This window comes from Coturnix japonica, chromosome 6 (genome assembly GCF_001577835.2).
Source record: "Coturnix japonica isolate 7356 chromosome 6, Coturnix japonica 2.1, whole genome shotgun sequence".
Taxonomy (NCBI): Eukaryota; Metazoa; Chordata; class Aves; order Galliformes; family Phasianidae; genus Coturnix; species Coturnix japonica.
The window spans coordinates 29345334-29373201 of record NC_029521.1 but is presented as its reverse complement, the minus strand read 5'-3'; the positions used below and the strand labels follow the sequence as shown (position 1 = coordinate 29373201).

General features: G+C 42.5%; 1 protein-coding gene across 3 annotated transcripts in view; it reads right to left on the bottom strand.

Moving 5' to 3' along the window:
* DOCK1 (dedicator of cytokinesis 1) overlaps positions 1–27868 on the bottom strand; it is a 226220-nt gene that overhangs the window by 90860 nt on the left and 107492 nt on the right. For all 3 annotated transcript variants that reach the window (XR_004307685.1, XM_015867551.2, XM_015867552.2), the window contains exons 28-29: positions 11224–11325; positions 5874–5968 (exon numbers count right to left, since the gene is read on the bottom strand). Coding sequence is in view for 2 of the 3 variants with exons in the window: in XM_015867551.2 (XP_015723037.1) it covers positions 5874–5968; positions 11224–11325 (197 nt within the window). In the remaining variant the exon portion in view is untranslated. The remainder of the gene's footprint in view (positions 1–5873; positions 5969–11223; positions 11326–27868) is intronic.

Below are 27868 nucleotides of genomic sequence, written 5' to 3'. Positions count from 1 at the left end.
GTGAAATACGGCCACAACAGCCTTCACCTGATTTGATAGAGATGGCAGGGGACAGAGATCTATGCTCCCAGGAGGGCAGCAAATCCCATCCACACTTTAGGGACAGAAAAATAAGTTTGTCAAGGGATGCATAATAATAAAACATGTAACAAACGGAGTCACAGCGGATGCGTGGCACAGTCCCACAGCCCAAGCCCACCTTCAGTGATTAACACACACCTCCCAGCACGTGAAACCCATAACTCAGACCACGTAATAACAACTCCAATGACAACTGTTTTAGTCCCAGCCATCCTCACGCCACCTGTAGACCCCAGAAGTGATTCATCACGGGCCCAAGCAGACAGGGGAGTCCCCAGGGGAGCAGCAGATGATTGTGGGGACCTGGCAGGGTACGTGCCATCTCACCCTACACCTGCAACACCGCAGCAGCACCGGCACAAGGGCTGCTATGGAGCTTCTCCATCACAAGTTATCGCAGATTACAGAAACAGAGGAGAAAAGACAGATCCATTAAAAGCAGCAGACTGCCAAGAAACCGACTGTTCATAAATTCTCACAACGGTGCTGTTATCAATACAGCACCTCTGCCAGGCACAACATTTCTACCTTGGAACGGCTGGGCTAAAATAACCCACTGCAGAGGATGCTTCTGCCCTCCCACCAGGAAAGCAGCGAGTGCAAAGAGCACCTCCTGGAGCACTTTCCTTCTTGGTCTCTGAAGCAAGAAAAAAAGCCTCTGTTATTTTCGACCTAGCCGAGTGCATTTGTTTCATTCCCAGATCCAGTTAATTTGACAGGTGCAACACTAAACCAAAAATCCTGCAAGGTCTTTGCTGAAAAGGTCAGTACGTTATGCAAGGAGGTTTTATGGACAATAAAAAGGTCCCCTCCTTATGCAGAAACAAGTCTGCAGTATCTTTATGTCATTTATCAATGTGCACCCATCTGTTTTATTTATAAATGCAGAACGAGTTTCTGGACACACCAGCTCATTCTGAAGAGTAGATCCTGAAATGTTCATCCTCAGTCCATACTTTGCCCATAGAGTTCTTTGCCACTCCTTTGCCTCTATAGAAAAAAAAAACCAACAAAATAGCTCATATTGGAAGGGTTGTTTCTTTGCATCCCCAAATGGGCTTTAGTTGTTAAAGTTGCATGACCGATGCCCAAAACTTTCTAAACAAGTCAGTCAATTTTAAGCCAGTCAGATTCTAAGCACAGGCTTTTTCCCTGCACCTCGTCTGACAGATGTGACTTGACTGCTCCATTACGTAAGGGCAGAAGCGGATTTCCATCCAGTCACTGCAAACCACACGTGTTTTCTTTCTATATGTCTGCACAAAGCACAGCAGATGATGGCGTAGCTTCAATAATTAAGCATCGCTTTAAGAATCTACGCAATGATTTTATTTTAGCTGCAGCTCACTTGCCAGTAAGAACGATCTCAGGCCACTGAAACCCACAATTCGCATCAGGGGTCACAGCTGCATGTGACATTCTTCAGTTCACAGCCTCACCTGAGCTGTCACACTATGGATGGGCAGCCACACACGCGGCCAAGTGAATTCTGAAGGCGCAGTGTGGATCTGACAGGTACTGCTATGACAACCATGTAGCAGAACAGCCTACATTTCCCAGCAAGTTCCAAAAATACACACGTACGATCCATGCCAGCAACGGCAAAAAGGTACACGTTTACCAGCCATCCCTCCCTGATCTGTCTTCCTCCTCTTCCCAAGGCTTTTGTTGCTGCTGATGTGGAAAACCAGCCCTGGTTTTCAGGAGGAATCACCTTCCCCTGCTGGGCAGGGAGGTGTGGAGCAGAGCAGGGCACAGCCTCCGTGCTGCATCATCGATGCCAGATGTGTTTCCTCTGCAAGGAACACGTAGGCACGAGGAAGCTCACTCACACTGAGAAACATCTCATCCCCCTCTCTGACTTCAAAAGAGAAGAAAAAACCCACTGAATTTTATGTAAATACAGACATGAGACACACACACACAAAACAGAACAGAAAACAGCAAATTCATTTTTCATAGGCAACGCAGCTTCCACTGGAACAGCTGCAGATGAAAGTACCAGCTACAAATAAATATATCATAAGGTCTACCAGAGGAACTGAGTGTCTCAAATGTCGACGTAAGAGAAGAAATTACTTCCATTTACAAAATGGTGAGGAGGTGCTGTTTACATGCTCTGAGTTACCTGCTTAAGAGGAACCTAAATTTAAGTCGTCAGCTTACAACAAAGTTAAAAGAATTCCTAAAACAATCCCAAATCATTTCTAAGAAGATCTTAGAGGGGAAAAAAAAACTTCCCCTCCAAGTTACAGCCCAGAGTCTGCCAACAAACACAGGCAGAGCCAAGCTCCGACAGCTCTCAGTCCATCATTTGGGCCATTCTCCCCTCCCTAAATCACAACCAGTGTCTTAACAGATGCTCGTCACTCTGTGTTTCAATACTTGTGCTGCTGGAGACCTTGCAGCCGCCCCGAGCAATCCATGCAGTGCTTGGATTGCTTGAGTGCTTCCCCAGCCTCAACCTGCACGTTCCTGGCCAGCTGATGACCAATATTTCTTAGCAATTCAATGTGGCTGAGAGAAGACTGCTCCCATCTGCTCCACTGTATGATTTTATGTATCTGACGAATATTTATCTACTTCCAGCCCCTCTGCCTCATCCCTTTCTTAAATGTAACTGAGAGCAATGGCCATTTCAAGTCAATAAATGGATTAAGGCTTAATAATTAAATACCATTTGGGTATTCTTTATAACCAGTCACCATCAAGCACCGTCCTGGTATGGGTAAGGCTGGTGCCGGTATGTACTGGCCTGTGAGGCTGCCTGTGTGTCTTGGTTGGAGAACAGCCTCTTGCTCTCCTCTTAGAAGCAGCTGTTTCAATCAAATGTGCTATGCTCTATTATTCACTTCTGCCACCCTGTCTTCAGTTCCCCTTTTCGTCTCCGTTGCTTGGATATTGTTGTTTACCACTGAACAGCAGCTGATCCAGACCTAAATTTGACAGTGAAAGGAAAAGCTGTGTTATCAGTTTGGATATTCTCTCCTTTTCCTCCCTCTGACACCTTCCTCAGCACAGCACCTGAGGAAGCTGAGCTGTGATTACCACAGACACCGGGTGGCAACTGAAGAACTGCACAGTGACAGCACATCAGCACCACTCCAACCTCTGACACCTGATTAACAGGTTTTGCTAAAGCAATAAACACTGTTTTGACTTAAATTAGAGAGGCCCATAAACGAAGCATTAAGCGACACATCTAAGAACAAAAATTAACCGTCTCTTTGGATATGAAGGCTTGTGTTCATTCCAGCACAACAGGTGGTAACACACAGCTACCTGAAATGAAGGCTGAGCACAGAAGTAGCCCTGTGTATGGCACAGCATGGGGATACGCAAAGCAAAGCACTGCAGCAAAAACATAACAGCAGATGTGGCGTGAGAGCAATTGATGTGATTGGGTGCATAGCTATTAATGTACAGCTAGTATGGTTGAACAGCTTTGTTTCATACTACATACATACCTGAAGCAGAGGAACCGATGGACTCACAACCATCCTGTGCATAGCTACGAATTACTTTGCTTAATTTGGCTCGTGCCACCAAAATAACGTGCAGAAGTATTCTGCCAGAATGAAACCAAACCGCCTGCTCTGAGTCCTTCCTACTGAAAGGAGCATCAGAAACACAAAACCTGCTCTGATTTTTCTCCTAGTTAAAAGTTTTCTCCTAGGTAAAAGTTCATAGGTGTGAAAATAAACAGAGCAGATGGGCAGAAGTTCGTTAATAACGCTGCTTCTCGTTTTCAGAAGCCGTATTAATCAAAGAGAAAAGAAAAATGAAAAGCACTCAAATCAATTCAGAAGCATTTACAAATGAACCGGTGTAATGGCAATTAACTTGTAAATTAAGAGATGAACAAACCCCTGGCACTGCTGCAGATATTCATCAACACGAGAAAGACTTGAAAAAAAATTAAAAGCAATGACAACAAAAGGCATTACATACTAATGAGATATGTAGGGTACTGCAGGCACCCAGGAAGGGGCATGGAGGGCACCACTGCCAGTCCTGCTCCTTTAGGCCTTGCAGTTTGGCATGGGAGGAGTCACAGAACTGTATGGGCTGGAAGGGATCTCTAGAGATCATTGAGTCCAACCCCCCTGCAAAGCAGGCCCCCTAAAGCAGGATGCACAGGTAGGTGCCCAGGTGGGTCTTTGAGTATCTCCATACAAGGAGACTCCACCATCTCCCTGGGCAGCCTGTTCCAGTGCTCCGTCACCTCACCACGAAGAAGGTCCTTAAGAACATTTGTGTGGAACTTCTTATGCTTCAGGAAGGAAAGACAGACCAGACAGTACTTTAAGAAGCATAAAACCAAAGTGCTGACCCTAACTGAGGGCCTGTGTGCCATACCAGGCTTTCAGATGAGAACTGCGTGATTGGAGTCCCTTTGTGCTTTAAGGAAAAATAAACACGGAGCAGGGAAAGGCTCTTTGCCTTCACACATGCATTTCTATGACCAAAATTCCTCAATTAAAAAACAAACAACAACAAAAACGCCATGGAGGTTAAAACTACACCCAACTGAACACTGTGAAGTTACCTGGCAATACTGCAAAGACAATCTAAGGAATACCCATCTCCATTAGACCTGCGGATAGAGCCGCTGTGCCCGCGCTCAGTCACAGCATGATGCATCGCTGGCACTGCCAGCAGCCAAGCACAGACCTGCCTGCTCCTCTTCCAATCTCCAGCGAGGCACAGAGGTGCTCTCTGTTTTGAAAGGATGCCGATAACATCCGCTGCGAGGGTTTCCAAAGCACCTGCAACAAATCTCTCCAGAGAGCTGGGAGTTCTTGAAGCAAAACCACTTTCAAAATTAAAAAGAAAGAAAGAAAGAGAAAAAGAAAAAAGAAACCCAACGGGCTTTAGATCTTCCTCACCAACCAACCTGGAAAGCCTTCTTCATTTAGAGCAGCAAGTGCTTTGCAAGCTGCAGCCTCATGTAGTGTGCATCCGCAGCTGATGGATCCAAGAGCAGGCGGCCCCTAACTCATATTTATTAGGAGTGGGTTTTATATGGTGGTTACGGCAAGTTCAGAAGCCAGGATTAAAGTTATGGCCAATTTTTATAACGAAAGTAGGAGCAGTAGTAGAGGGTTTTATGTAAGTAAACACTGACAACTTTACAGCCACGGTAGCTACCAGTAAGCACAGAAGAGATTTCTCCAGGCAACCAGTAAATAAAATGCTTTTACTCATACTTCCATCACAGTACAAATAAAAGCATTTGACATGTTTAATAAATGTCACGAACACAAAATATTACATCAAGGCACGTTAAATAATGACAGTGCTGCAATTATTGAGCAAAAAAATGGGGATTAGAAATATTGGCAGCTTGTTTCTTCATTACCAGGCTGCTGGAACCTGGCTCTAAAACGCCCTCTCAGTTCTGTCTGATTAATCCCACTGACAACTTTTGAGCACACAACTCCCCGTCAGCACACCATAACCACCGGTTTTTGTGGTCAAACACAAAACATATCATTGATCTCCGGAGAAATAAATTCGTCATCACAAGATACGTACAGACCCCTCCTGCAGCCTGTTCCAAATTACAGCCCTTTGGATGATGCCACCCATCATTTGCTGTGTCCCAAAACAGGTCCCTGAAACACCGCACTGAAAACTCCAAAGCCCATATTTAAATAATTATTTGCATCACAGAAGAAGAAAAACTCCGAGCTGCCGCATTGTGTTTTACTGTTTCCAAGCAACACTGTTGTTTCAGATCAAACATGAAACAGCCATCTCTGAGCTGCAGTGCTTTCCTCTGTACTTACTTATTCTGCATCATGTTCATTATAACCCAGTCGAAGGGATAGACATTCTTCCCAATGAGATTCTTGAACATGATGAATGTTTCCATTAGGAAATCCTAAAACAAGAGAAAATATTTGGAAAAGACTGCTCTTATAGATGAAAAACCACAAGTGATAGTGTCAGTTATCGACGACTAGATTCAAAAGGCACTTTATTGGCCCGCTTCATAAAAAAGCAATTATTCATATAAAACATACATAAGTGCTACTAAGTCATATTTACATATGATGTACGCAAGTGCTACAACGATTCTATTTAAGCCTTTCAGAAGCAGGATCAAGAGCAATCCTACAGCATAAACAACTCACTGCATCGCTCAGGATTGCCAGCTATGAAAAGGGAGCTTCTTTAGAACAAAATGTTTTCTTTCCTACAGCAGAGGATGATGGACCAAGGCCCTTTTTGTGCACACTGTATTCCAGCACACAGATCAACACATTGCTTGCCCCAAAACAAGGCAAAGTTCAAAAGGAATAACAAATAAAAGTAATAAGAAGCTAAATATATATGTAATAATGGGATTCAGGTAGGCGTTGAGGTACGCAGTAGCCATGACCTCGAGTAGGTGGCAATGTTGGCTCTTTTTTGGCTACCATGAAACTCCAAAAGACTTTCTCTCTCCCTGAAGGGAGCGGCAGTAATTGCTTCTGCCAGCGAAAACCTGACCCAGAACAAAGTTAATTTAGTAGCACAAACCAATTTATTTCTATACAGATATAAACAAACATCTTTTTGGAACAGAAACCTGATGTAGTTTGCAATGTAAATCACCTACAATTTGGGAATCTGTAATTGCTATCTAACAATTTAAGTAATATCAAATGCTCAGAGAAAGACAGAGAGAGGGGAAAAAAGACAATGTAATGCACAAAGTCCTTGATCCACTTTCCATGGAGATCAAAGTGAACTTTTATTCTTGACACAGGTAAGAATACTTTGCTACAGCTCTTCCATATCTGCGTGTATGTTGGCTATCTTTAAAATGTCAGATGTCTTTTCGGTAGCAAAAAAGACCGAGATAGACTTTGGTAGACTTCAGACTAAGGTTGTTGTTTATGTAACCTTTCCAGTGAGAAACAAATACAAAGGTATTGCACTCCCAAGTATTTCTCCATGTGTGAGAGCCAGCACCTCAGCCAGATTTTATCTTAGGATTCGTTGTTCTTTTGCAAGAGTTCCCTTGGCTCAGACATTTATTACTGGTTCGAAGCAGGGAGCTGCAGAGATCCTGAAAACTAGGAGAGTGGTTAGGCCCTGGAACAGGCTGCCCAGTGAGGTTGTGGATGCCCCGTCCGTTCAAGACCAGGTTGGACAGGGCCCTGGGTAACCTGATCTAGTAAAGGTGTATGTTTGGTGGCCCTGCCAGGCAGGGGGGTTGGAACTACATGATCCTTGAGGTCCCTTCCAACCCGGGTCATTCTGTGATTCTGTGAGGACGCAGCATGGAGAGAAGCGATGTGAGCTTCCAGCTCTGCCCTGTGTGTGCCATGAGGGCCTCCTGGGGCTGCCCGAGCATCCTCACTCCTCAGTCAAAAAGGGCCAATAAAGCATCGGCTGCCACTGGGCATGTTCTCACCCCAAAACCTATGGTATCCGTAAAGCAACTCGTGTGCTCATTCTCTAAAGCCATTCCCAACAAAACAACACCAAAAAAAAATAAATAAATAAAATAAAATAAAATAAAAATCAAAGACATTTTGACACTACTAGTACTGAGATAAAACTTAGAACTGCTTGTGGTTAATGAGATGTTGCTGTTGCATAAAGCAAAATGCATCCCAGACACACACAGTAAAACGTGTCTTCATTTCAGGGCTCAAACCACATCCTTCCCTGCCCATTTTCCATGCACTTTGCTGAAAGGGTTACATAATCCCTAATAATCACGCTGCGTATCTTGCAGCCCAAGCACTGCACCGCATTTATTTCATGGAGCACATGCTTTTTTCCTGCTGCACATATCGAGTGATTTTCTTACGGATGCTCCTTCACAGCTCAATAACTGAAAATTTCAGTGGAAGCGGCACCATGGGAAGGGTCATCACCCAGCCAAGAGAACAGATCTGAGCTCACAGTGCTTTCTTTCTCCCTTAATATTTTATGAATACAGATGTATACTCTCTTTTAGCTGTCACTGGTCTCAGCTGTTGAACCTCAGTATACTTTGCTGATCGAGCTGCATGTGACAGCAGATGAATTTTCATACACTTTGTTGATGATTCACGTTTGTTAGTGACCCTGAAGGTTGTGCCAATACAGCTCCACATTTTAATCTACTGACACTTACATTTTAGTAGTTCTGGTTTCACAAAGGTACTTTAAATAACGCACCGTAGCAACTAAAGTAATTATTGATCAACTGAAAGTGCACGGTGCTCACCTGTATGCGTTTACGATATTAGTGCAGTTTAAATTCTGTTTTTCCTACAGAGAAGGCAATGGTTTGTAGGGCTTATATGGAGCAAAATGTGGCTTTTTGATGGGGAATGGGAACGGCGGGGGGAGCGATCTGTTCATGCTGTGCTGCTGTAGAACCTGTTTATTTTCAGTACACCCACAACCGGAACAAACTACTCTGAACATCTGAAAAATGATTTTTAAAGTGTTCTGAAGGAACAAGGCATTAAAGTCCTGACCTGTCCCCAACTACAGCTATAGGTTATGTTCACTGTCCCAAGGAAGCACAGCTCAAAACAGAGGGGACCCCTTCGCCATCCCCATCCGACTACAGGAAGAAACCAAAGCAAGCTCAGCATTGGAGCTGAGCAGGCTGTGAGAGGCTCCCCCACACTGCTAAGACTCCCACACCAATACCACTAATTATATTTTTCATAACTTTGAGTAAGAGTTCAAGATTTTATGAATAAAAATAGCTAGCTAGCTAAAATATATAGGAACTTGAAATGGAAGGGAGGAAAAGCAATTAAAAAATAAGCATTTCTTGCGCCTCTTTAGGCCAAGCTGATGAAAATTTCAGCTTTATTGAGTTCTGAGTTATAGTCCTAAATCAAATATGCTCAGCTACAGCTTTTCATTGCAACAACTGAACCCCCACTGAGCCCTGAAGCTGAGGCTGCCTTGTGAAGTCCAGCATCCAGCACCACAGCGGGCTGTGGCTCTGCGGGGTCCTGCACTGCAGGCATCCATCCCCTACAACTCCAGTGGCACACACACCCTGCAAAGACTGCTTCAGCTGCACAGTCACAGTACTAAGCCTCATGGAATCACAGAATGGCTTGGGTTGGAAGGGGCCTCAAGGATCACGAATCTCCAACCCCCCTGCTGCAGGCAGGGTCCCCAACCTGCACATCTAATACCAAGCAAAATAGAAGATAAATCAGTTACCTCCAGAAGTAACCTCGGTGATCTTGGATGAGGTCTCATCTCAGGATGACAGGAGGTTTGACAATAACAAACTCCTTTTTGAAAGAGATACCTTAATCTGAACAGTTTCTAAAATTGAACTAGACAATATATTCTGCTGGGAGAGATAAGACTTAGTTTTATCACATTCCTCCTCATCTTTCCTACATTTTAAGGTCAAGAAAGACCATTATAATATCTAACACAGGCTTCATCTAGCAGTTCCAGAACCAAGCTTGTAACTTCTAGCTGAGATAGAGCACATGGTGAAGGAAGGGCAATGAAGCAAACACAACCTCCATTACATTCTTCATATAATTATAATTTAGTTATTATTATATGTAAGGGGACTAGGGATTCAAATGAAATCACTTTAGATCTAAACCCTCAAGAGCAAGACAAACAGGAGGCAATGCTCTTGGGAGAGCTAGTAAATACTATACTGGACTGGGGTTCCAGTTAACACTGAAATCTCACAGATGAAGAAATACCTATGAGAACAGTAACTTTCTACACCAAAAAAGTGACTTTTAAATAAATGCAGTTAGAGTAATCACAGATTCTCTAAACAATTTTCTCTCTTCATTTTGTCATTAAGAGTTGCAAGAGCAAATTGCTTTTACCTTTTTCCAGATAAAACTCTGTAATCAGTTTGTCTTTTCCAGAGCTACGTGCTTTGAGCTTGTTTTAAACCATAAAAACATTTGCTATGTTTAACCCGGAGTGTTTTTTTTAAGCCTCTTCTAAAGGCTAAAACCACTATTTCCCTGAGCTAGCTGCATTTAACTAGGGAATGTCTCAGTATTGCTGCAAAACCAAGTGGGGAAAAAAAAAAACACCCTATCAAAGGGAGGGCTCCAAGAACTAAGAGCTGACTGACTGGGAAGCAACCACTTAACATCACGATGTCCTTCTGCACATCTTTGCAGTGGACTTTGTCTTCACTGTCCTGAATCATCGGCACTGTACTTCGTTCTTCCAGATCAGGTGCAAATACGTTGAGTAACAGAGTCAAGCATCTTAGCTGAAAACTGGCACAGGGCAAAGAGCTCAAATCTCACAGAAGAGGAGCAGAGATAAAGAGAACAAAACCTAAGACAATAGTTTTTGTTCCGCTGGGCACAGAAGGAAGAAGAAAATCTAAATAAAGGGCCCTGTGAAGATTAAAGCACAGATGAAAGCTGCCTAAAATGCCTGACAGAATCCCCAGCAGCAGAGTGGGCCACGTAACGCTGCTGATCAGACTTCAGGTCATCCGCTAATTGATGGATCTCAGCCAACAAGTTTGGTAGCTACTTTGCAGCATGCACTTGCCATATGGCAATGATAGTTTCAGGTCATTAGAGAGTTTTCTCCTTAGCTATAAACTCTCTTCTATTATGCTCTAATTAAGTTGTGCTGTAGGATTAGCTAGGCTACCGAACGGCTCCGAGAAGACGAATTTCAATTATTATTGCTTATTTAACAACTAAGGGCATCTTTAAGGTTAAAATGCTTTGTATAAATTTTAAAACTAGCAGGTCTGCAAGTAAAAGCTATTTAAACAAATGAACAAAATTGGGACATCTGGGAGATTTAATGATGGAAGTTCTTTTCCTCAAGCTTTTTTTCCTTCTCTCCCTTTAAACAAAACAGATTTTTAGTAATGACTTTGAATTGCTATTTCCTAATACTTTCTTTTAATTACTTTAAATCCAAGTCCCAGAGCTTGCTTTGATAATATTGAACAGCTCCACAGCTGAGCTGCATTCCTGCATATGGCAGGAAGGTTAATTTGGTCCTTTGCAAATTCCAAAAACATCATACTGCTTTATTAATTATTTTAGATTACATTTGGAACTTGAGACGTTTTGTCTCATTTCATAAATACATTTAAGAAATAGTAACAGGGGGAAAAAAAACCACACAACAAACTAACTGTGGATAGCTGAAAGTCGTTACACTTACCACAACATCCGACCTCATCTTGCCAAAAGTCTTGATTAAATGAGCGTAGTGATAGTCTTCCATTTGCCTTAAAATGGCCGTCATGCAGGCAACAAAACTTCCCTATGGAAACAAAAGTGTAAGCAATTATTGCCGATGGGGCAACCTACCACTTGTTATCAGAACACAGCAATGGCAGCCCTGCATCATACAGCCGATAGAATTCTATCATTTAAATTCATGACTGGATATGCAAAAACCTGGCAAGGAAACTGACAAAACCCTTGCAATATCTCTCTGTCCAGTTTCATGGCTTTATTACCATCTCCACTGAAGATTTTGCAACATACTCTCCATATAAAAATTGCTCAGGCATTAAAGGCTTTGGAAGGTAATAAGCACTGCCAAAAATATCACGCGATATCAGTATTTGCATTTGAGAAGTCAATACTAGGCTCAAGGAAGAAATCTCTCCAAATCATTATGCTGAGAATCACAGCCTAACCCTGAGTTCTGATTTATTGAGTAGTATTCTGAGATACTGCGACACTTGACAAAAAAACAGTAACTTCCACAGAAATGGGACAGCGATGCCAAACCCTTCTCTCTCAAGCCACAGCAAACGTAAGAAGTGAAGAGGAAAGTTTAATCTTTTTTCCCTGGCACATAAAAATATCACATCAGGGCTCAAAAGCCTATTTCTATGAAAAACCACTTCTCTTGCTACTGGAAACTCCAACCCCTAAGTGACATTTCTGCTGGTTCCTCGTGCTAAAAACACGTTGGCTGGTTATGTTAATAGCAGCCACCCTTTTTCTGATCTTTAATGAAGAAAAACATTGTTGGGAAAAAAAAATAATAATCAAGAGAACCGTTCAGAAAACAAATAATGGTCTTTATGGTTCGCTGGAACTGTAAATTCACCTTTCCGTGCCCTATTCAAGGTTATTCTACGTCACACACAGCGGGACAGAACACGCAGTACATTTTGATTCTTTCTAAGCACAGCACGGACTTTTTATTGTTTATTTTTAAGATCTTTATTATTTTCAATTTAGAATATTTATTGCTACATCAGTCCAAGTAATTGAGATCAAACACAAAATGACATTAGGTTACCTGTGTGCATTATGAGCCCTCTTATTTACTCTCCAATCCCCCGAACTCCACCAGATAAGCACTCCTTCAATATGCTTTCCTCCTATGTCCTCCAGTTTATGGCTAAACTCCTACGTAACTAATTTGTCCATGTGCAAACATTATTTTTTCTAGACAAAGCAACCATCTCTGATGAGAGTTCTTTAGGCACATGCAAATGGATACATCTGAAAGTAAAGGGCCGCCAAAGCTATTGTTCTATGACATCAAAAGGACTTTATGTAACGCCACAACAGGAATAGAAGCAGTGGATGTATAAAAGATAATGTTTACTACTATGAAATGTAAATCAGACTGGATCACCTCAAAAGAAAAACATTAGTTGTCAAGATGCTGTATAACCAGCACGCTACGTAACTGACACTGTGAAAGAGCTTATGCCTGCAAGGAGATGTTCAACTGCCTTCCCTTAATAAGGTCATCAGCCAAAGTCAGGTTCTGCTGAATCTTATTTGTTTTTGACTACTTAAGCCTAATTGTAATTGACTACTTAAGCCTACAGCCCAGCTGTAACTCAGCCCATGGCTCCCCACCAGGTTCTGGAGATGGTCCCTAAGAGCTCAGCCTTAATTTTGCTCCCTGTGCCTTTTTATGGATGCCTGTTCACCCAATGAATCCATAAAGTCCATTGCTTTGCAAACACATAAACATACATTTCTTCCATGTGGAAACATTATCCACACACTCACAAATGCAACCTCTGCTTTTTCACATGGAAGTACTTTCCATGGCCATCTAGCACCTTTGATCATATTTTTGTGTTTATCTCCCCTTTTGATGTGTAATGTAATACATGCATCTATAACAGCCAAAAGACTAATTTTGTACCCAAGAAAATTATAATGGTAGCCTTGCAGAAGAATAAAGTGGAAGTGGAGCAATCGCAGAACTTCCATCTGTATTTTAACATCCATTTTCAGCCACAGCAGCAGCCAGAGACAGCTTACACCATCATTGCTGAATGGTGAGAATTGCAAAGGACACCTGAAAGTTTGATGTCAGGTCAGTCAACACCCCGCATCTACTATGAGTGTGAAAATGGAAACAGGAGAGCGTGTCGATCACCTGGAATGTTTGTAGCAGGATAAACACGGAAAGATAAACGAGGTTGGCATTACAAATCAAACACGAAGGTGGGGGAATTCTGTAACACGTTAAAATGATGGTTCAAAAAAGAAAACAACAAACCAAATACAAAATCAACCACAGAATCTTGTTAAACGTTGTCATGTCAGAAGTGATTCCTACCAGAACGCCTCGAGGTCCTCAGCAATTTAATCACTGTTATTTCTGATTCCCATGCATAAAACAATGTAGCTTTCTCCTCTTCTTAGTACTACCTTGCTAACACAAAACCTTCCTTCTTTAGTATGGAACTGTTCCGTTCACTGGAGCACAACTCTTATGAATAACAGCTGAGGGAACTGGGATTGCTTAGTCTGGAGAAGAAGAGGCTCAGGGTTGATCTTATCACTCTCCACATCTACATGAATGGTGATTCCATGATTCACACACAGAGTCCATTCACACATTTCCCTCTTGGATCCCTACCTGCTAAAATGGGACAAAGGCCTTTCTGGTTAGGAAAACCTGCTTATTACCAGGAAAAGTACATGACTCATATTGTTTTGAGGTATCAGGTGCAGCCAGCATGCTCTTAATTACAACACTAATAAAAACTTGTAATTATTTATAGGCAATATTTGTATTGTGGGTGTTGTTTAATGCTGCTTATTAACTATTCAGCAATAGCTAACAACGTCTTCAATTTTCATCTTTAGTTGACTTTTAATTTTCACATGGACCCAACGACCACTGCCATCTCCTGCTGCTCAGCACTCCAAGCAATGCAAAGACAGAAACCCGAAAAACTAATTCCCCCAAAAAATCAATTTCAATTTTAACTTTAGAAGTAATTGCAAACCTACATTAATACAGCAAGTACTGCAAGGGCAACGCAGGGCTTGCCATCACCCCGCGTGATTATTAGCTATTTATTCACTGAATTGGTGTCAGAGCTCAGACTGAAGACCCCTTCACATCCTTCCTTAGTTTGTTAGAAACAAACACTGGAAATGAAGTATTCGGGAAGAAAAGAAAGAGGCATAAAAAGACCAAAGGTGCTGATTCTTCTTCAGAAAGAATGCATTATTATTCAGACAACAGAGTGTACATAAGATGATGTCATTCCAAAACACAAACTTACTTCTAAAATACACTTCCAAATGAAAATCTGAAGATGGTCACGCATACTCAAAAAGTAGTTATTTTCTTATATTATTTTCATATTAAAGTATGCAAACGTTCAAAGGGCTCTTTATTATATGTAGAAGGGAAAATTTTAATGTAAAATAATCCTCGCAAGTAATAATAACACCAAAAAAATTTATTTACTCCCCATAGTAGATGCAGCACATGTCAATGCTTGCTTTCTGCAGGGGAAAAACATCTCATTTTAAAAAGCCTGATCCCTTTTCTTCCTGGAAACATAAAGCTCTTTACACACGGGGAGAAAAATCAAAACTTGTTCAGAGATTTTTCATTATTATTTCTTTGTTGCAATCCAGGCTGGATGTGGCTCTGGGCAGCCTGGTCTGCTGGTTGGTGACCCTGCCCATAGCAGGGGGCTTGGAATTGGATGAGCATTGCAGTCCTTTTCAACCCCGGCCACTCTGTGATTCTATGATCAAATGAAAGAAAACCACAAGTGGTTAAGCCATAAATAAAACTGTTACCAGTTCAGGACTATGAAGATATGCACCTACTCTTATCAGGTTCCAGTTCTTTTTTCCAAGGCTCCACCCGGGCGCCTGCAAGAGCTCTGCAGTGCAGCTCCTGTCTGGCAAAGCAACCAAAGCAGTAAGCAAGCACATCCTAAGATACATTTTCAGTGGACCAACACTCATGAAACTAATAAAAAATAGACTCTGTGGATGCAAAGCAAATGCAACAAAGGAATGTATTGCACAGTAAAAAAACTATCCCTATTGAAGTGCCTTAATTATGTGTGTTTATTTGGGAAGGCACCCCACCTGGGAAGGCTGGTTCTTAGCAGTATTTTGCTTCCAAAGAAAGCAGGTCCCAAACTCTCCAAATCTACCAAGCGACACAGTGACAGCAAGGAGAACTGAGCCCCCAGGCACCTGCTGAGTGGATGCTGAGCCTCTGATCCCACTTTAAAATCAATTCTGGATGAACAAAATCATCCCAATTACTGTTTCGTTTAAAGGAGAGGAAAATCCAAGCAGACTGGAGAGGAATGGAGGAAAAGAAATAAACCCTGCAGAGAAACCTCTTTGCCAAGAGAAGCAAAAAGGATCGTCACACAGATCAAAACCCAAACACGAGATCACGTTGGCTTGGCTGGAATTCATTTTGCAAAAGGATTATTTATTAGAACCTTGGTGACACACACAATGAGAATATACACAAAACGCTCTCTCGTCTGAAAGTGCTTCGTGCTAACTTTTGTAGAAGGCAAGCAAAAAATTAATGAGATATTTTAGCAGCACCATTTATCATTTTTTTTCTAAGGCCCTTTTTCAAAGAAGTCCATTTCAGCCCCAAAAATGTTTCATTTCAAAAAAAACCTCTAAAGAGTCTCGGTGTTAAATAGTTTGCCCTTCAATTGAAATCACAGTGCTTAAGATTTCTGAAGGTCAGCCCACTTATTTTTGGTTTTCTAACTGCAATTGCCTTTCCCCACGCTACATTACAAATGATTTCACTGAAAGTCTACAGAACTGCCCACAGATCCGGTTGAGGCGTCTTATCTTATGCTTCTATTAATGCTAGAGAAAATAGATAAGGGAACAGTATTTATGGGCAAGGTTAATATTCAAGAAGAAAGAAAAATTAAGGAAGAGACACAAAAAAATCAATTTTTATGGAATTCTGCAGACACAGCACTTAGCACAACCCATAAAATCCAAACAGAACCATCATGGGATTTAGAATTACTCATTTTTAACGTAGCCAATGCTGTTGCACAATGCCTTCCATCCCACTCGGGTGCAAGCAGGATGGAGCTGCAAAGCAAGGCACAGCAAACAAGACCTGATCTGTCTGTGCATCCTCCCTCTGTTTTAGGAACTGCTTCTGTGCAGGAGCAACCTCTGAAGAAGGCCTCAGAGTTGTGATGGATACCTATACCAACAGGTACGGGGTGCACACCTGAACACATGAATACAAATTACACCGCAGTAAGTCAGCCCTATGGCTACAGTCATGGGAAGAGTATGGGAAGATTCCCTATTAGCTTCTAAATGAAGACAGGCAATCCTGCTTGATGAATATATGCCTAAAAGAAACAGCCATTTCTAAGCCAAGTTATTCTATTTTTGGTGCTTTTCATTTGACTGTTGTGGTATAAAATATTTAACAGCTGGTTTATTGAGGGACTCAAAAAGCTTGAAAGAAAGATCAGAAAAATATGCAATCAAAATTTAATTGATAGAAACATGCAGATTAGATATCCTTGGGTTAAAAAGGAACTTGCATGAAGGGGTCTCTGGGGAAGCTTTTGGAATTTCTGAACTAATTTCTGCCTTTGGTTCATAACCACATAAACCACCACACTGTGCTACAACACTGGCAGGACAGGAACAGGCAGAGGATATGGGAGGAGGTTGTACAGGGAGGAAATGTGGTGGGGACTCGTTTTGGTTCATCTGAGGGAGATACAGTCCTTGAAGATAGAAACTACAGCAATCCTCCTCAGTGTTTAAAAGAGGACAGGGCTCTCTTTACATGTAGATGTTGTACTGATGGACGTGGCTTAGTGTGGAAATATTGGTGATAGGTGGATGGTTGGATTGGATGATCTTAGAGGTCTTCTCCAACTTTGGTGATTCTTGATTTGTAGGGTCCAGGCTCTCATTCCCGTTCCCCAAGAGCACGAAAACTAATTCAATAGACAAAGACAGCACTGCTGAAGCAGTCAGGCCCTTGATTAAAGCTTTCTGATTTTAACTTTCTGCAGTATTATTTATACAAAACCAGAGGCCATTACGGGAAATAAGGAAAATACAATTACAGAAGTGTTTGCATTTCTACTGGACAGTTTTCTCTTTGCCATACATCCTTTAGGCTGTCTCTCATGCAGGCTATCTTGCTTCATCTATAATTCCTTCAGTTTGTTCTGTTTTGTAAATGCATGCCAAGTTTTTGAGCAGCAGCAGAAAAATTCCTATTAGACAATGAAAAGCAAGAAGTTCAGATTGCAATATTTTGCTACAGGCAGTGCTGGAGGCTGTCTACAGGTATTTACAGAAGCCAACATATCTATATTTAATAAGGATACACTATCAAATAGCACAGAACGATAGAGCACTTTGCATTTAATTAAAGAATCCAAGAAATAACAGCAGTTCAATGAGGACTTGATTTAAAGCAGGGAGGGAGCAACACCTGAAAAAGTTGACATGCAGCTTTGTGTCCAAGAATGATACAATTCTTCTGCATAATAAGATTAAATGTGTTATTTCTTACTAAACTCAGAGTAATGCAGAATACCCGGTGGGATTATGTCAGATACTGCTAAACAACGCGCAGTATCAAGGAGATCTTCAAAGCTCAGGGACACACCAATAAAAGAATACAAAATCAATCAAAAACATGCAACCTAAGAAAAAAAAGGCTGAAAATCTATAACAGCTGAACATCTATATGGCGAAAAACTCAATTCATTTAAGTTCTTTTTCATTGCTGTTTGGAATGATGACCCATCAGGGTCATCCCCAGCAGGATGTTACAGATGAACAGTCCCAACACATTACCTGCTGCTGGAAATAAGGCACCTGAATGCAGCAGAGATCCAACACCAGGGGCTGATAGCACAATATCAGCTTGGTGAAGGACAAACTGGGCGTTATGTCTGAGCTGGAGCCAGTCACTGCATTCAGTAGCACAGGAGGAAACAGTGAACTGCTGGTGGAGCACAACCAAGCGTGTGCAGGGTCACAAAGCCTGAGCTGAGCAATCCTCCACAGACCTGCCCTGCTGCCAGGTTTGCAAGCACCCACGTCCTTCCAGTGCCAAAGGAGCCACGCTGTGTTGCTGGAGCAGAAAGCAGGGAAGAAAATAAGGCAGCGTGCAGCAAGCATCATTGCAAAAACAGCACTTGCTCAGTTCTGGGCACAGGGTAATGGAAGGTGATTTCTGCTTTACTGGCCTTCTTGACAATTCCCAGGGTAAGAACCAACAGTAAATGGGAGCAGCACTAACTCGTAAATACAAGGGGTGAGTTAAAAGTGTTAAACTGAAATACATTACCTGTACTCTAAGTACTTTTTAAAACAGAAGGATGACAACTTGAAGAAGCAATCAGTTGGAATAATCAAAACTTTAAAAGCTTTTCTTTTTATTCCTTCAAGAAAGCCAAACGAGAGAACTGAAGCAAGTAACCGGGCAGCGCAATGCTGACATCCTTCTGAAGTAATTAAACCAGCTTATGGCCACTAGAGTTGCTTTTGCAGGTGCACAGTTTTATACCAATCTTCAATTCAATTTATTCCCTTTATTTCAGATTGGTAACTTACAGGGAATGTTTCTGTACTGAATAACTCAGAGCGACTCAGGTAGAGAACAAGTTGTGATAATTTTTCCTTGCGATACCCAACACGCTCAATATCTTCAAGTAATAACAATGCATTTGTAAATGCTAGATTTCCACCGCCGAAATAAATTTCCATTTATAATTGAATTCCATTTTCATTCCAACACCATCCTGGCAGAAATCATGAGGGAAAAAAAGTAAATCCCCTCACTACGAAGAAGTCATTTATCATTTCCTAACGCGGTAACACTTACAAACTCAGAATAGGATTAGATGTATATTCAACTATGTAATTGCTTTAATACACATACAGCGTATGTGCGCGGTTAACAACAGCAACTTAAGTCTGGAGATCTTTTTTAATCACTTACCCGCACCTAAATGAGAATTAATCTCTCTTTGAAAATGCAATTACAATTAAATCCGAAATGAGATTAAAATCAGTGATTTAAAACATTCCAGGGCCAAGTTCAGCTCTGTTTTTCTTCTCATACACATCCATACAGCACTACTGAAAGCTGTGGGTCTGATTCTCACCTATCTCCATTCACCTGCATGGCTGCTCCAGATGAACAGCTGCATCTGAGATCAATGCTAACAAATCTGGCCATTAAGCCTACATCAGCACTGATGCACTTGTGCTAAAGCTAAGATGGTTCAGCTGTTAAACAAATTGGGAAGAACAACAAGAAAAGGGTGTGGATAAATGTTTACAAACCTGGTGTTTTTAAGTGGAAAGTCTGAAGACTTTTGTAGCTCTTTAAAACATACAAAAGCTACCAAAATGGAGACAACAGTAAACGTCACTTAAAGTAAAGAGCAGGAGGTTCTAAATGGAAGAGTTTCTCTACTGAGACAGAAAATACATGAGTAATCTGAGCATGCATTCAGCTCATGTGCATGTATACAGCCGTCAGGTCCCCAAGTCCATTCAAAGACAAAAATTAGCTTGAGTTTGGAACATTTTTCTCTGCACTGAATGTTAAAAAGTCGCTTCGTATTACCACAGAAATCTCATGAGATGCATAAAGAGTTAGACACAAATCATACTCTTCTGCCTTTATATGCTCAGATCTGTGCAAAATACTGAGTAGCCTTTGCTGGTTAAAGGAAGCACAAGTTTATTTCTTCTTCATGTTTTTAGCAAATAACTCCCCAGAAGTAAATTGCAAACAGGGGCAACTGAATCGTCCCACTCAGCACACACATGTCAAAGAAGGCTTATCTACTGAAAGCTCCCCCTTCTCAAATCAGAAGCTTGCAAACTGCAGTCTGACCCAACACTGGATTACTTAAGAAAGCTCATATCGTGCTAGAGTTTGCATAATGATAACATTATGTAGCAGATTAACTCATCTCTTTGCAAGGAACAGCCCTGAACACAGCTGGACGGCGGGGATGTGTGAGGGGAGAAGGCTGCACTGAGGCGAGATGTTCACTCCTGCATCTGAACTCCATTTTATCCTAATCATCCACAAACAGTTACAGGAAGCTAATGTTAAGAAAACACTGGTTTTATGTTCGGCTCAAAACACTGCTCAATCTGGTATATCACCATAAGCAACTTCTTCATAATACAGGCAACTGAAGTCCTTACTTTTTGGGGCAGAATATATGAAACCATAGCAGAAAAGTAAACTGACCCTGATTTACGGTGCAGCCTACAACGTTCACACCCACTCTTCCAATTTGGCAAAAGCAAGTCTTGAAATCACCACAAAACTTTGACTGGAATGGCTGAATATGACTCATTATATATTGAGGAGGTAAATGTAAGGATATATGTTCTGAATAGCTTTAAAAACGTCTTAGGAAACGTATAGAGTAAGACAAAATGTATTTCAGGGCTAAGGAAGTCAACTTGATTAGGCCTATTCCTATAAGGACTATACCATAGGGTATATGGACAATTTCTGCACAGAGAAAGCACAAGAAATACCCAGAGTCATTAGCCGGAAGGCAAAAATTAACATGTTTGCAATTCAAACCAAGTGATAAATATACATAAATAAAGGGAAAATACTCATCGTATCCCTGTGAGTTATTAAATTGTATTTTGCTCCCTACTACATGAACAAACCAACAGGCACAAGCTTTTTGCTTTTCCCAGTACCTGGCAGTTCCCTATTAATTAAAGTAAAAAATTAATTAATTAAAACTCTATGAGGGCAGCACAAGCCGGGATTATCCCCCTGTCCCTGATGGGGCCGCACTGCCACCCACTCGGCATCCCTCTCAGCCACCAGGACCTTCCCCAGGTAATCAATTGCTACAGAGCTTATCTGTCACCTTCTAATTGGTGTGAAGTAACAAAATTACTCATCAAAACAAACCTCATTAGCTCGGCCTCCCAAGTTAGAACTCAGCTCACAAATAAAGCTCTGGTGACGTTCATTATGAATCAAAGATCCAAGATTATCTCGCAGAGAAGGAAAAATGACTTTGGTAAATGAGCGTGGCCCCAAAACTCGAGGGAGACACAACAGAGAGTACAAGAGGAGCGGATGGAGGAACTGCTCCTAAGAAACACTAAGGATTTCCTGAGCAAGTGATGAAGGGACTCACCTCACCTCTGCTCCAGCCCCCAGCAGCACAACACCAAACCTGCTGCTCCCTTTGTCACACAGGCTTACCAAAAAGGAGCTTCCTCAGATGTAAGGAGCGCGTTTCAACTGAGACCTTCAGATTTTAAGTGACCTTGTCTCTACCCAGTTGTATAAAGAGAAGAAACGTGGAGTAATTACCCTTAGGTTAACACTGACATTCTCTCCTGTTGGAGTTCTCTGGAAGAAAATGAAAAACTCTGTAGTCGTTGGCTGCATTCCAGTGGCATCTCCAGCATCTGCCCACCTTGCTGCTGAGCCCCACCAGTGCTCTGCTCCAACAAAACCTGTGCTCCTCGCGCTGCAGCTCTGCGGGAGGATTCCCCCTAACAGTAATTAATTCCCCTCCCCGTTTCAGCTGTTAGTGCTGAAACACAAACACTGAGCTCCTCGGGCACACAGAACCTCAGAGGCTACAAAGTGAAGCACTCCAGATGGTCACGGGAACACAGCAGGGCTGAATCTCCAAGAGAACAATTCTGAAAGTACCAATCTCTGCGTGTTATCCTGCATCATCAGCTGAGCCCATGGCTGGGCTCCTCCTGCCCCACCAACCCAGCACTGGGAGGCACTGGGCTCAGCACTGACTGACACCTCCCCAATTTAATACATGTGCCTATCACACTCCTCAGCTCTTGCTAAGTATCAATATTTCAAGTGCTGAACCTGATTAAAAATTTAAGGAAATCAAAATGTGGTGCTACTTTCAATGGTTTTTAATGTAGTATCCCAGAGATCATTTTTCATAATGGACAGAGCCATTTTTATTATGCTGTATTTGAGGGACTGACTATTGGGACTAACAAGGACCTCACTTTGCTCCTGCTGTCAACCGCATGCTCATTTAGCATCATTAGTGAGCTTCCCATATTTATAATCAGATAATCACAGAATCACAGAATGGCTTGGGTTGGAAGAGACCTCAAGGATCACAAAGCTCCAACCTCCCACCACAGGCAGGGCCACCAACCTCCACATCTAACACCAGACCAGGCTGCCCAGGGCCCCATCCAACTTAACCCTGAACACCTCAAAGTTCTTAAGTTCTTTTCAGTGCTCAAATGCGACCTGCTCCTATAGGATACTGCATTTATAAGTAATGTTTCCATAAGTTTTTGGACTGAAAATGACCACAACCTGCTTCTTCCTATCCGCTTACAAACACTGCCATTACCCCTCTGCCATGCACCCAAATTACTGAGGCTTTGGTGCCCACATATGGATTTCGGAGGCAGTATTAAAGAGTTCATTTCTGAACACTGCAGCCCAAACAGTTTTGTTTTAGACTCGTGGAACCAACAGAGATGGAGCACCTGATTTACTTCAGGCTGTTTGCACTGCTCACTTCTTACTTCCCTCGCATCATTCTGTATGATTTTCATTTCTCATCCGTTTTATTTTAGCTGGTTTTCTCTGTTAAGCACCATGCATTAACACCGAGGTGCTATCTGGGCTTCTAATGCTAAAGGAATATGTAAAAGCATGCAAAAGCATGTATTTTTATGCTTTATTGAAATATTGAACTATTCCAAATTTGAATCAAGAAAACCTTACCGAGGGCTTGAGATTTTACAGTACCTTATAACATTTAATGGGTCTCCAGCTTGACAGAAAAGTTACATCAAATCCTCCTTCTAATGAAATCAATGTTGTATAAATAATATATTGCTCCACCAAAGAGGAAATACGAAGCAGACGAAAGTAATCCCATTATTTGTTACATTCGCCTTCCTTTCGTCAGTAACTTGAATTCTAAGATGGAATTCAAGCTCATTCCAGATTTCATGAGGTGCTTAAATCTGAAGCCATTTGTTTGAAAGCAATCAAAAGTATGATAGGATTTCTTTTCACACCTTTTCCTTTTAAACAGGGCAGTATTTCTCCCTTTGCCATAAAGCGGTTGGAGTCAGATCCCCGCGATGTGAAAAGATAAGAAAATAAACAAGACCAAGCAAAATATTAACAAACTTGGCATGAAACTCCTTTAGAAAATGCCACCCGCACTTAGGGTATCTCAAGACATCTTAATAAGAATATAATTCTACATTTGTTCTTACTGAGCAAATCAAACTTGGTGATTCATTATTCGGATGGGCACAGAGGATTTCTGAAACGCAAAAGGAAGGCCCATAAAAGCACAAATCATCAGTAATGAAGACAAGCTAAACTGCCTTTCAAATATGAACAAAATGTAGCCATTTAGGGCATCATACATCACGGTCTCCCAGACCCTCATTTATTTCCCAACCATACAGGCTGAATGATAACTCAACCAGTGCAGGATTCTGCATCCATGGAGTACATCTTTATGAGGTGGTGGTTCACAACTCATACAAACCACAGGAGAATGATTATCTCAGGAGTTTGAAGGTGGGTCCTTTGCATTGTCTGGGTCATGGCGGAGGTGTGACTTTGGAAACAGCCGGTAACTGCCACCGTCGCATCTCTTCTGCTGTAGAAGTGGAACTCTGCACCTGCACTCTCATGCGCTAACAGAGGTAGAGCTAATGAACGCGAATGATGCACAGCAGAATCTATCACGTGCCCTTTCTTATAATCTCAGCACAAGAGAGTAAGTTTAATGGTAGTGAAAGAACAAAGTGCAAAACTTCCTTCGTGGTATTTTCTACCAAGCTTCATTTAGGGAATTCTGTTTAGTTAGGTCTATGTTTGAGCAACCTGGTCTAGTGGGGAGTGTCCCTGCCTACAGCAGAGAGTTGGAACTGGATGATTTTTGAGGTCCTTTGCAGCCCAATCCATCCTTTTATTCCTTAATTTCCAATTACCAGTTTAATCCCCTTCCTAAAAACATTTATATCCTGGACAGGAACTTTCCTGAACTACAGACACGGTGAAAAAAAAAATCCTACCCCAACAAATTGGGGTCCTCCTTCCTCATCTGAAGGATAAACTAACATCCATGGCAATCTGGATTCCTAATGAGACAGCGTTCAACCTGAAGTTGAAATCTGAGCTATAGATGCTAAGATTTATTGTGCTTTTCTCCCAAAGGGAAATTACGAGGGGTCCAAACCCTGCTCATATTTATACCAAAGAAGTACAGAAATTACCATCACAGCTAACGATGTTACTCAGCATTTTTGTTCTTCAAGCACAACACCCACAAACAGCAGTTCACTTCATCAGCTATTTAATATTTCAGCTGCACGCAGGTATTATGGGTACTATAATCTTAAATCCCCTTTATCTTCAAAATGTTCCCCTAAGTTAACAGATGTGCAATTACTTGCGCTTCAGAGATAAAGAACCCACATAAGCATTGTCTCCGATTGAATTGTCCAAGCTCATGGAATAAAAGTTACCCTGGAGTAAGACACCTAATTAAATGCCTTGAATTGTGCCAAATGAGAAGGCTCTGAGAGACCTGATTTCTTTGTCACCGCGGCCATATCCTTCCTCAAAGAAGGGAGCACCTCTCAGGATGGGATTGCAGGAGGATCTGCTTGAAATTCCAGCCAAGTGTGCATTTGCCTCAGCTGGAGGAGAGCAGCATATTTAACGCTCCTCCATTTTTCTTCCCCTGGCAGGTTCAAGTAAATAAATAAATAACGGGTTCAGAATAGAACACATCACAGCTCTCATACACAGGCTTGGAAGTAACAACCTCCTTCACACAAACTGAAGCCTCGGTGATATGAACACGTGTGCTTTTGAAATGATGGAACGACTGTGTTGGTTCCAAACCACTCAGAGTCAAAAGGCAAAATGCTGTTTATGACTGTCTGTCTTGAATCAAACAAAACTCACCCATCTTTTAACCAAAAAGAAGGCTGAAGGGTCCTGTGATAGATTAACTATCCTGCTGCAGGGCCAAATCCCCTCCATCATGGGCAGCACCACAGATCCACAGCAACAGAACCCAGAGCACCGGGCTGATACCCTCAGCCACAACCAGCACCAAAGTGTCCCATGTGAAATGGGATCACAGCCAGCACCAAAGTGTCCCATGTGAAATGGGAAGTCCTGCAGGAAAGGAGCAGGCTGTGGCAGTCTCACTCTGTGCCAGCAGCTGCTCTCCCGTCACGCACTTGTGCATTTGGCACTGGATTATTTTCATCTTTTCCCCTTCTGATGGGACTCTGAACTCCTTCCAAGATCCGGACCTCAGCATATGATACACATTTATCCTAGGGGAAGTCTAAACACTGGCTTTAAAAATGCCTTTGGTGTGGGTGATCACCTTTTCCATGCTGGCATCAGCTGAAATACCTGGCAGATAACTAGGGCTGGCCACCGCTCACTTCTCCCTGAGCTGGGTTCAAGCTCATTTCCTCAAGGACTGACAAGAACTACACGGACTGTTCCAGAAAATCCCACCTTAGCACTGCAGTGTGCAGCTGGAATGAGCGCAAGGAGCCTCTGCTCCAAATGCTGGCAGCCAAAAGGGCACGTGCTGAAATCTTTGAAGGCTTTGAAGGCACATCCACATGTTAGGACACTGGGAAGCACTCAGTCCTTCCTGCCAAGCGCCCAAAGAAAAAGGCAATATGTGAAGATTGGACACTCCATTAAAACAAAATGAATTTGTACTTTAAAGAACAGCAATAAATCGTCTTTTTTCTTTGTGCCTATATGGTTTGAAGTTACAACTCCCTCTGCCTATTCAAGAATAATTTTGACACCTTTCATTACAGCACGGTTGCACTCAGCATCTTTTAAAGGCTGAAAAATTGGCAAATGGGATGACGAAGCATCTCCATTTTCCCAGCACATTTACTTCTATCCACACCTACAGTGACGCGGAGCATGATAATCAGGGAATCACATCATTTTTCACAAAGCATGATTAATTGGAACCCGTGTACAACTTAGCGATGCTTACACCAATAGTGCAGGCAGTGTGCACACGCAGCACTAACAGGAATATGAACTGCAGCTGCAAAGACCCTCCTGATCCTCACAACATCTACCCAGGAAGAAAGAAAGTCATTCAGTTGCCTACCTTTATAAATGAGACATACAGGTAATGTGTGATGCTGTGCAAGAACAACCAGCACATTTAGAGGCACAACAGCCTCTAAATGTGATGGTGGAGAAGATAATAATGCTCTTTTAACTGACAGATCAGAGGGGTTTCCCCTTCCAGCTGCTAAGGTTACACAGCCACAGCATCTTCAGCATTCCCGGTCTGTGGGATGCAGGCTGTGCTGCTCACGTGCCCAGCTGGTGAATAAGTGACAGTGTCTGCTCCATTTAAAAGGTGGCCACCACACCACTTAATTTTACCCAAGCTTATATACTGGCTACAGTCAAAGCCAATTGTATTTCAGCATAAAGAAAGCTGCAGATGTCTTGGAATAAAGCATATCAGTGCTGATAAAAAGCAAAACAAAAAAGCACTGTGTTTGTTGCTCTTTCAAGCAAGCTGGTATTGAAGTTCTTCCCACCTATAAGATCTCTTTTGAGAAACACAGGGAGATCCCAAACCTCAATCTTTGCGGTGCTATGAGCTCCAGGCCCTGTGGTGTGGCTGCAGAGCTGTAAACTTGCAGAGCGGAGGCACAGAGGGAGGAGGGCTGAGCAGCACCGGGGCAGGTAGAGGATAAGGAGCAACAGAACTGCCCTCTGCTGACTGCGTGCTGCGTTAGACCTTCCTCTGCTCCGGCCCTGAGCAGCTAAATCCTGATTGAACAGGCGAGGGGTTCTGCGAATCCACCTCCACACTGATGTTTATGTGACAAATGGGGCTGTGAGGATTTCTGCACCCACTGCCGGGCTCTGTCCCTGTGCAGAGATAGCAGAGCTGGCACAAATACGGCGCTACAGCAGCATCGTGCGCTCACTGGTGCAATGGTCTGCTCCAGCTAATTAACTCTAAAAAGATGTCCAGGACTTGAGCCAGTGCTTCTGCTGCATCGCACTGTGAGGCTGCACCGCCTCGCTGGGCACTGAGGTTCATGCTGTGCTAAAAGGAGAGAAAAGAAATGAGTAGGGAACAGCTATAGGGATGCTCCAGAAGGGAAAGCGCTGCTGCCCAGGCTGGGGGATACTGTGGCATCCTCTGATGGGCAGACCTGCCTCCGTGCACCTGACCCCTTTCCTTTCAACGCGGTTTTCTCGTGTCTCTGATAAGGCCTCTGCAAGGCGATAGTGATGTTTGAGGGCAGAGGAAGAGAGATGGGACTGAAGTTGTAAGAACCCTGTCGTAATTGCCTTTAGCTCGCCTTTAGAAATCACCTTTAGCTCGTACCCCATTTATCCGCGGTATTAAAGCAGACAGAAGCCCAGCCCTCGATGCCCCACGGGCACAGACAGCGGCAGCCCCGCGTCTCCCCGGCGCTTCGAAGTGCCACCGCTACGGGGGACCCGACCAACCATGGCGGCATCA